The sequence below is a fragment of the Lactuca virosa genome, chromosome 1 (genome assembly GCF_052849685.1).
Source record: "Lactuca virosa cultivar CGN04683 chromosome 1, Lactuca_virosa_CGN04683_v6, whole genome shotgun sequence".
Taxonomy (NCBI): Eukaryota; Viridiplantae; Streptophyta; class Magnoliopsida; order Asterales; family Asteraceae; genus Lactuca; species Lactuca virosa.
In genome coordinates this window covers 62,525,174-62,536,162 of record NC_136426.1, presented here as the reverse complement: position 1 = coordinate 62,536,162, position 10,989 = coordinate 62,525,174, and the positions used below count along the sequence as shown (strand labels likewise).

Genomic DNA, 10,989 nt, shown 5'->3' with positions numbered 1-10,989 from the left:
TGTGATTTGTAGGGACTAAAAAGAAGTGAGAATGTGGAGCAGGGAAAGATAAACTTGATCATGGGAAATAGGAAAGATTCACCTGTCACCAAGATAAGAGTTTATTCCTTAGTGCTAAATTGTGGGTTTACATTAGATTTGAATAAATGTTATTATTCGCCAGAAATGGCAAGAAATGTTATTTCCTTTCATGCATTGTATAAACAAGGTTTTACCTTTTATTTTGATAATAATAATGGTAGCATTGATGCTTTCTTTAATAATGTTCTTTATTTTAAAGCATTACCTTGTGATGGCGTGTATGAAACTGTATCTGTTGTAGATAATCTAGGAAATAATGTATTGTGTATTAACTCTTCCACTAGCTTAGATAAAGCATCCTTATGGCATTGTCGTCTTGGACATGTAAGCAAGAAACGCATAGGCCAACTCCAAAAGGATGGAGTCTTGGAGTCATTTGACCTAAAGTCAGATGATAGTTGTGAATCTTGTTTGCTTGGTAAAATGACAAAGTCACCTTTTACTGGCACTTGTGCTAGGGGTGAAGGTTTGTTGGACCTCATACACACGGATGTGTGTGGACCCTTCAGAACCGCCACAAGAGATGCTAATCGGTTCTATGTGACTTTTACTGATTATTTTAGTAGATATACAACAAAAAGGCTCTTTCTCAGCTACAAGGGAGACATACTTGATTACATGGCGGGATTGGATTTTTCCTGTAACAAGTTAACAGGTGAAATTCCACAAGAACTCGGATTCTTAACCCAGCTTCATGCTTTAAACCTCTCTCACAATCAGCTGACTGGACCCATTCCTGTGAGCTTCTCAAATCTTGCAAATATAGAGAGCTTGGACCTTTCTTCAAATGGTTTGACCGGCACAGTTCCATCAGAACTCATTAAACTGACTTTTCTACAAGTATTTAATGTTTCTCACAACAATCTATCGGGTAGACTCCCAGAAATGAAAGCACAGTTTGGTACCTTCTCGGAGGCAAGCTATGAAGGGAATCCACTTCTTTGTGGACCACCACTCGTGAAGAAATGCACAACTACTAATTCACAGGTGACCAATCCATCAGATGGAGAAGAAGACAATGAGAAATGGTATGATATCAATATGGCATGCTTCTACGGAAGTTCTAGTTCCACGTGTGTTATTTTCTTATCTGGATTTGTTGCAATTCTTTACACCAATCCTCGGTGGCGTAGAAGGTGGCTACACTGGGTAGAAGATTGTATGTTTACATTTTATTACTCCCTTTCTGATCTAGTAAGGAAGCCTTCTCTGACCATTCATAAGCAGGACCTCCATTAGAATGCGTGATAAAATAAATGCAAACTTGTTTGCATGTGTATTCATATGTATGATGATGTATAAAAAAGATTCTACTAATTTTTTTTTCAAATGAATCACCTCCTGATCACTTTTCCTACAATGTTGACCCAACATTACATGTTGATCTCCTAAACATCCGGAAATCAGGATTCCAGATCAATAACCTGGGCCTTGCTTTCAAATAGCTTTAGGGATCTTTGATGTTTGCAATGTTGATTCCTCCCAATCAGGTGTTTTAAAACTCAGAAGCATGGTTCTTGATGCATTAGAGATATGAGTAAAAATCCGAATTAACTAAATTATGTCTGTAGGCAAACCACATGATTTTACAAGATGGGTTTATCCCCTGATAAAATAAAGAATTTAAAGATCGACTAACACTATAAATGTGATGAATGGAGTAGAGATTACTTATTTTTTTTTATCAAATAAACTGCGACATTTTCGTAAAGCAAATTCTGAGTTCAACTCATTTACTTAGAAACCAATCAATTTAGTATATTTTACATCTACGACCCAAATGAGTCAAATTTTGAAACTTAGAAAAAACAGGAATTGAGTTAAATAGGTAAAAGGTAACCCAAATGTACTAAGTTGCTTATTCAAAATGTTACGTTACAATTTTAATGATATAACTTCGTAATCACATGTAATGCATTAACTACTTGTGAAATCCAATAAAAGACAAAGCAGTAGTGGGTGTTGGTGTTGGTGTTGGTGTTGATGTAATATTTTGATGGTTGTTTAATACAAATATCAACGATTCTAAATAAACAAACCACTATTATTCCATGTTACCAATGAGCAGAAATCATGATTTAATGACCGTCGATGTTATGCTGATGGTTTACAGTTTGTCTTAATTGGTCCTACCAGAACCTAATGCTTAAATCTATAAAGAAATTTCAATAACTTGGAGTGGTTGTTAAGTTCTCCAGCCATATACTTCAATTTTGTGTGAACATAAAACAGAGTAGTAATTATCAATCTCATTATCAACACTAGATTACACATAAACATATAAAGATCTAAATCGATGTTAATAATGAAACAAACTAGCTAATCATAGGAAAAACATCTAAACATTGAAAAAATTATTAATATTTAACATCATCTGCTACTAAGATTTAACATCATCTGCTCCAAATATATACTAATATTTATGTATCCAATTAAATGATTAAAGAAAATATTGCAAATATTAGAATGATTCTTGAAAAATCCCTAGATTTGGTGTCAACCCTAGCAGTTCGGCATCGCTTCTATACAAAATTGCTCAAAATTTACCAAGAAACGAAGTTCACAAATCCAATTTACAAACTACCCTGTGAGTGAATCAGAAGTATAAAAACCTAACCACATTTGTAAAAGGTTTTGCACTGAATCGACCTCTTTGTAATTTTTTATTTTATCGTTCATTCGTGATTTTCTTCTGCCTAATCGTCCTTTTACAAAACCAAAATCGATTTCTTTGTGTGAAGAACCCAAGAGCCAAGCAAAAGGAAAAAAAAAAACTCAAAAGAATTTGGCTCAGGCCCATCAATAAACCAACAACCTTTTATTACATTAAAAATATGTTTATTATATTAAATAAATTTAAGGTTTATTCTCTTTAGATATATAGTTCTATCATTTAATTTTTGTCTTTATTTTATTTTTAAAAATATGTAAAAAAAAAAAAAAAAAAACTTGTTAAGGGCGTCACAGACCCGAAATCCAAATTCTTCTTTTTTGCAGTATTTTGTTGGGTAAATCTGCTCCAATTTTTTTTACAAATGGATCACATGTAGGTTATTATTTGTATAATAAAATTCTATATATAATATTTGTTACTTATAATGTTAAATAATATTTTTTTTACATCCTGTGTTGTTTTAAGACTCTTGTAAGTCCTCAAGCTCCTACCTTTATGCGTCAAGAATGCTAGATCTAGGTTTTTATCCAATTTCTTCCATGTTTGGGGTGGGTTGAGTGTATGGACTCCATAAAGTTGACAGCTTTATGGGTTCTTGAAGTTCCTTTGTGGTCTAGTTTCCCATATCTGGAGAGTTGTTGAGTTTTGGGTTCATACATGAGATCTCGATCTCATTTTTATCCATATTGACATAACTTGAGCTCAAGACATGCATGTCTATAAAGCGATTTTTTATGATGCTTTGGGGTGAATAAAGCCTTTTAGAAAGTTTGAGTGTATAGCTTGAAAGATTAAAAGCTTAATGCATTAAGCTGTCTAGAGATGTTCCCATGACGTGGCGGATTGACCACCATGATGTGGCGATGGACACTCTTGCGACTGTTTCGTCCTAATGCTGCCACAATGTGGCCAAAGGGTATCTACGATGTTGGGGCTAGCTTTAACCGCTAACTTTGACCATTGACTTCTTGACCATGTTAACTTTTGGTCAACCTGGGGGTTTTAGAGTGTAGACTGAGAGTGAAATTTTATATTGTTAGTTAGGTGATTCTTAGGGTCGGTCTTCACTATTTGAGTGCTGTTGTGTTGTGTCGAGCTGCTATATACAAGGTGAGTATTCTCATCCTATTACCTATGTCATAGTAGGGTGCATGCTAGACTAACTGAGTCTTATTTGTTGATTTTTGTTATGTGTGTTATTTGAGTTGTTGATAACTCCAGGACTACTGATAGTCGTTGTTGATAACCCATATGGCTGCTGAGAGCCCATATGACTGTTGATAGTCTTCGGGTTGCTGATAGCTCATAGTTGTTTACTATGTTGTTTTGTATGTGATATTTAGGGTAACTTACTAAGCTTCACGCTTGTTGTTTGTGGATTTAAATGTGTTTTAGGTACTTAATATGATCGTGAGAAGACGAATGCTAGATTGTACACTCTCATCGACATCTTTCATGATTTCGTATTGTTATGATACTTTGATTTTTAGGATGATTGTATTTTAATACTTATGGTTTCATGACTTGGTTTTTCTTGGAAACAATGATTTTACTTAATTTAAAAATGAAAATTTTGGTTGTGAAAATTATGACGTTACAAACCACAAGACTACATCACATAATTTTGTCTTTATTAAATTAGAGGTTTATATGTTTAGATATTTTAAATTTCTTTCTTGGAGCATTTATCAATTACATTTATTTTTATTTTATTTTGAAAAAGTGTAAAAAATAACTTGATTTGAGGAATTTTCAATTGAATTGTAAATCCTATATTTGCACTTTTCTTGGTGTAAATTTGCATCAATGCAACACAATTTTTTACATAAAATATGATATTGATAAATGGTATAAACCAAATATGTTGTTAAAATATTCATTAACACCAAATATATATTTTGAATATTTCTTTTACAAATGACTCCTTCAACTTTGAATTTATTCACATTTAGTTTGTTATACATTACTATAAAATATGTCTTTAATGACACACATTACGTGTCATAAAAGGGTACAAATGACATGCAAATACATGTCTTTAACCCCCGTCATAAAGAAAGATGGCATGCATTTGTGGTTCATAAATTTACGACGTGCAATATAGTTTACATATGCTTGGATTAATGGCCCCAAGAGTCACTCACTTGCATAGTTTAGGTTGAATAACTTGTTATAACAACAATTTTGAGCATATAACCTAGTAACTTGTTACATTGAGAAACTTCCTTAAAAATGTGTAACTTGTTACCTTGAAAATCAATGGAAGAATGATCTTCACAATTAACATACAAAAGGAAGGAAATGAACGTTTAGGATGATGTTTCCTTTCGTTATATTAGCTTTAAATTGGGTTTGTTCAAGGAAAAAAAAACTAGAAGTGGGAGAGTGTGACATCCCCATTTTCACGGCCAGAAAATACCGATTTTGTTTATGCTTTATAAAAACCAGAGTATCTCTTTCAATAAAAACGTTGCGGAATTTGTTCCCAGAAAAACATGATAATTTCATTATCAGAGCATTTCCGAAGAAATGTATTTTTATTCATTTTTAAAACATTTGGGATGTCATCGTTAATACAGAAACATAAGCATAAACAGAACTTACATTCATTTACACTAGTGATCTATATCTCCTTAATCTCTCAGTGTAATGTAACTTCACATCGTCACCTGTGATACAAGTAAACTGAGTGGGTCAGGTTAGGAAACCTGGTGAGTACATAGGGTTTTCAACCCACAATAATATAATTATTATGTTTAATCATCAAACAATTAACCCAATTACCCATCCCCATTATCTTATTTATTCCTAAGTACCTTCCCTAAGGATTTATCCTAAGGGTCGTCTCCTACATTATATTTACCTCTCATCTCCTTACATCGCATTTCCTTATATGTTTGTTCCTAAGGACTCTCCCTAAGGATCATCGCCTACATCGCATAGACAGTATTGATTCAGGGATTACTCCTTCAATACGTGTCCAACAAGGGTTAGGGTATCATCGCATGAATACGTAGTTACAACATCGCCTGAACTCGTAATTCATAGTAAGGGGTCAGAGTATCATCGCATTAATACGTAATTACAACATCGTCTGAACTCGTAATTCATCACCTACAGGTTATGAGCCTGCTGGTGTTTTCCACGGGGTTGTCTATAATAGTCCGTGGTCGCCATCTATACTCTAGTAGATGACTACATCTCCAAATTGCCGAACAAGGTTATATTATCTTTCATCCTACATCACCGATTCATCATCACCTATCTATCCTCACCTAATTATCATCACCTATCTCTCATCATTTTATTTCATCACACATCAACTATTTCATCTACCTATGTTTTATCCCAACATATTTGTAGGTATAAAATAAATATATAGTTCAAATAATTTAAAACATGTATAAAATCATTCATCCAGCATAGACAGCAAGTATCCAGATAATATGCACACATGGCACATAATTTATATAAAATACTTCATATCCATGTGTAAGATGAAAGTAACTATGCACTCACTTGAAAAGGTGGTGATTCCGAACTCAGACAGCGCTTCGCTTCTTAAAAATAATTTCCTTCGACGAAACCTAGTATTATTACCACTAGAGTTTAGTCTATTATTCGCCGAGACTAATTAATAGTTTAGCTATTATTACTATTATATAAGCGTTAAACAATACTTATATAACCCATAATAATAGCCCAAGTACTTATTATAAGTTCCTAATGACGTTACTATAATTAAATAATAGCTATATTAAAAATAGCGTAGACGTAGCTCACTTACAACGGGTTTTATAGAAAACCGAGCTTTGCTTGGAGCAGCGTTCCCGAGCCGAAAGCTTTTCTTCTCGGAGCCATCGGGCGCTCCGGGGCTTCCTTCTCGTGCTAGGGAGGTTTCCTAGACTTGGGAGGGGTTTAAGGAGGCTAGAGAGAAGTTAGAGAGAGAAAGAGAGGTTATGGTGTGAAGAAAATATGAGTGATTCATCCTTTATTTATAGGGATTTTATCGTAGAGTAGTCTATAAGCTTCGTCCGTATCTTCCGCGTACGAGCTCCGTTTTCTACGTTATTTATATCCACGTGTTGGTATTTACGAGTACTACAACTTTCATTTAGACCCCGTCGGCTAATTCTCATTGTATCTCAGATTTACAAAACTGTATTCGAATTCGCCGCGTTCGAAAAGTAGAGACTAAGCTTCGTCCATATCTTTCGCATACGAGCTTCGTTTTCGACGTTATTTATATCCACGTGTTGGTATTTATGAGTACTACAACTTTTATTTAGACAGCGTTGGCTAATTCTCATTCTATCTCGGAATTACAAAACTGTATCGAATTCGTCACGCTCGAAGAGTAAAGACTAAGCTTCGTCCATATCTTTCGCATACGAGCTCCGTTTTCATCTGTCCTTTTATCGTTTAACTCCTATTAATGATATCTTCATTTCTCGTTTAGATTATTTTGGCTGAAAATCGACCGATCTAAAATTCGAATTTCGGGCTGTGCACTGTTATGCTAAATCTTAGAAAAAATCATAACTTCCTCATACGAAGTCAGATTTGGACGTTCTTTTTATGCACGCTCTCAGTTTAACATATACTACGACTTTCTTCTAGATCGGTAAGGCTAGAAAGTATTTTGTCGTAAATTCATTTTTTTACGATTCCCGGTGTCGCGCCGGTTTTGCCGTAAAACTTCGACGGGTCATAACTTCTTCGTTATAACTAGGATTTCGGCGTTCTTTATATGTACAGAACCTTTGTGACATATACTATAACTTGGTTAAGATTATTTATTCTAAATAATGTTCTATCAAAAAGTCAATTTTGACGCTCATTGTCTCTAAAGTGACTAGCCCGGATCTACGGGCGTTACAATTATCTCCCCCTTAGGATGATTATGTCCCGGAATCATCAACGGAATAGGGTTGTATAATGACTCCCTACGTTATCTCTTCATCCTATGTAATAACCGTAACTTCTATGTCGCTTCGAAAGAGTATCTAACTCTTGGACTCCCTGACTGCAGGCGGTGCTCGATCTTGCACCTGCTCCCTATCTCACGTTAGACTCCAAATTATGACCTACAAGTCACAATCTTGATACTTAGTGGAGACTCCTTCTTCTTCTTAACAAACTTAAGATAAGTTCTTTTATTACTACAATGGATTGATGTGTCATATTCTAATGACCTATCATCGTAGGTTGAAATGCTTAGACTCAAGTGTCTTAGAGTCAAATTCCAAAACAGATTATACCTTCCTTCATGTTCTAATGTGATATAATCACATCTTAGAAGGTAGTATTCCTAGCTACAAGCAACTATCGCGATACCTCTACTGATCGCTTTGATTGTCTTTCCCTTCTAGCTTCGATCTTAAGTCAGATGCTACATCGGACTTGGTTCTCTGAACCATCTAACATACTCTTCTTAGTCGGACTCAATTTTATATGACCACTAGGGTCGGAATAACAATCATCTTCTTAGTCATTACCGAAATAGTAGTAACGACATACTTAAATAAAACGGATTCAGTTACTAGCTTCTTGGTAACCTTGTGACTTTCCCTGATCCAAGCGTGAGTCCTGTACTTCCGGTAGTATATACATCTACTACTTTTCACACCTACTCATACTCGTCCCAAGTATTGTCTCGCAGTTTTCCAATTAACCATAAAAAAATCACATAACAAATTGACACATCGGATAACAAAACGAAGGTTTTATATTATTCCTTGAAACGATTACATAGGTGTTCAAGTTCAACCTATACTATGCCTCTAATGGGCTACACCTCCTGATACTATCCGCTTGGCTTCTTCATAACTTGATCCTCGGATATCCATCCTCACTCCTGATTCCTTGCATTGCCATCTACTTCGTCAATGATCATTTGGAATGCTCTTGCTTTTGGCTTTAGCGGCGCATTTTGCCTTGCAGCTTCGTTCTTCTTTGGACAGTTCTTCGAAATATGCCCATTATTTCCACATTCGTAGCACTTCTTGTTTTCGAATGTACAATCTCTGGAATAGTGACCGGTCCTACCACACTTATAGCACGTCACTTCTCACACCATCTTGCTTCACCTCCTCCTCCTCCAGACTTGAAGAATTTTCTCTCCTTGTTGGGCCTTGAATATCCTTCATGCTTCCTTTTCTCACCAACTTCAGCTCTCTCCAGACCCTTTTCTCTTATCTGGGTCTCCACATTCTTAGCAGCCCAGATGGCGACTTTCAGAGTGGTTGCTTGCTTGACCATTGGACCAAAGTCCGCTGGTAATCCGTGGGCAAACTTGTTGACCTTGGAGAGCTCAGTTGGAACTAGATAAGGAACGAGCTTCATCTTCTCCGTAAAACTTGCAGCATAGTCGGTGACACTCATCCTCCCCTTCTTCAGATTCTGGAATTCATTATTGATCTCCAGAAGATCTTGCTCAGAGCAGTACTGCATCTTTAATTGCACTAGGAAATCTTCCCATGACATCTTGCTTGCTTCTCCCTTGGGCATCGTGTTAGCTAGTAGCTTCCACCAGCTTAGTACTCCAGACTTTAACAGAGGGACCGCAAGGGCGGTCTTTTGTTGGTTGCTACACTCGCAACTCTCAAACATTGTCTCCATCTTGGAGCTCCAGTCCATAACTTCCACCAGTGATGGGCTTCCAGAAAGACTCGGGGTTCGGATGCCATGAAATCCTTGTACTTGCATCCATGTTCGTCATTTCCTCCATCCTGATTGTTTCGTCTAACTATCGGTGGATTGTCTTGACCAACCGTCCCAATGTAGTAAACGCCTTGTTTCCTCCATTCAGCTCGAGCTGTTCAATAGACATCATAAGTTCCTCTCGATTTTGTTGAAGTAAACGCCTTGTTTCCTCCATTTGACGATCCAACATCATTTGGATCATTACTTGTACCCCGGCCATGGGGATTGGCTCAGGTGCGGTTACTACAACAGGTATTTGTTCAATCATTGGGGGTTGTTGATTCCTATTTCCATTCGTGTTCCCGACTCCACTTCGGGTTCTTGCCATTTCGATCTATACACCAAATCAGACGGTCGGTGTGTAATGACGAGAATTAAGATAGGAAATATTTTATCTATGATTGACGTATAAATCCCCTTATCTCTCCAAAAAGTTCTATGCCAGTTCTAATACCGTAATTAAACGTTTAGAAACTTGAACACATAAAGTTTCCAGATCCGGTCGGCAATAGACCATAGATCCGATCATATAATGCATATCATAAATCATTTAGCACATAAAAACATGTTAGACATTTTTTCCTAAATAAGCTAGTGCTTGTGTCTATTCAAGTGTATTACCTAAGACACACTCCTCACAATCATTGCTTAGCATTCTAAGTTTAAGTCTAGAAATAAATCCATATTCATAGTTCGCTTAAACTAATGCTCTGATACCAACTGTGACATCCCCATTTTCACGGCCAGAAAAGACCGATTTTGTTTATGCTTTATAAAAATCAGAGTATCTCTTTCAATAAAAACGTTGCAGAATTTGTTCCCAGAAAAACATGATAATTTCATTATCAGAGCATTTCCGAATAAATGTATTTTTATTCCTTTTAAATCATTTGGGATGTCATCGTCAATACAGAAACATAAGCATAAACAGAACTTACATTCATTTACACTAGTGATCTATATCTCCTTAATCTCTCAGTGTAATGTAACTTCACATCGTCACCTGTGATACAAGTAAACTGAGTGGGTCAGGTTGGGAAACCTGGTGAGTACATAGAGTTTTCAACCCACAATAATATAATTATTATGTTTAATTATCAAACAATTAACCCAATTACCCATCCCCATTATCTTCTTTATTCCTAAGTACATTCCCTAAGGATTTATCCTAAGGGTCGTCTCCTACATCATATTTACCTCTCATCTCCTTACATCGCATTTCCTTATATGTTTGTTCCTAAGGACTCTCCCTAAGGATCATCGCCTACATCGCATAGACAGTATTGATTCAGGGATTACTCCCTCAATACGTGCCCAACAAGGGTTAGGGTATCATCGCATGAATACGTAGTTACAACATCGCCTGAACTCGTAATTCATAGTAAGGGGTCAGAGTATCATTGCATGAATACGTAGTTACAACATCGCCTGAACTCGTAATTCATCACCTACAGGTTATGAGCCTGCTGGTGTTTCCACGGGGTTGTCTATAATAGTCTGTGGTCGCCATCTATACTCTGGCAGATGAC

General features: G+C 36.1%; 1 protein-coding gene across 1 annotated transcript; it reads left to right on the top strand.

Moving 5' to 3' along the window:
- Positions 1-699: 699 nt before the first annotated feature.
- Positions 700-1,320, top strand: LOC145114335 (cuscuta receptor 1-like). Its single transcript, XM_079050332.1, has one exon. The coding sequence runs from the start codon at positions 700-702 to the stop codon at positions 1,318-1,320; it is 621 nt and encodes a 206-aa protein (XP_078906458.1).
- The last annotated feature ends 9,669 nt before the right edge of the window (positions 1,321-10,989 follow it).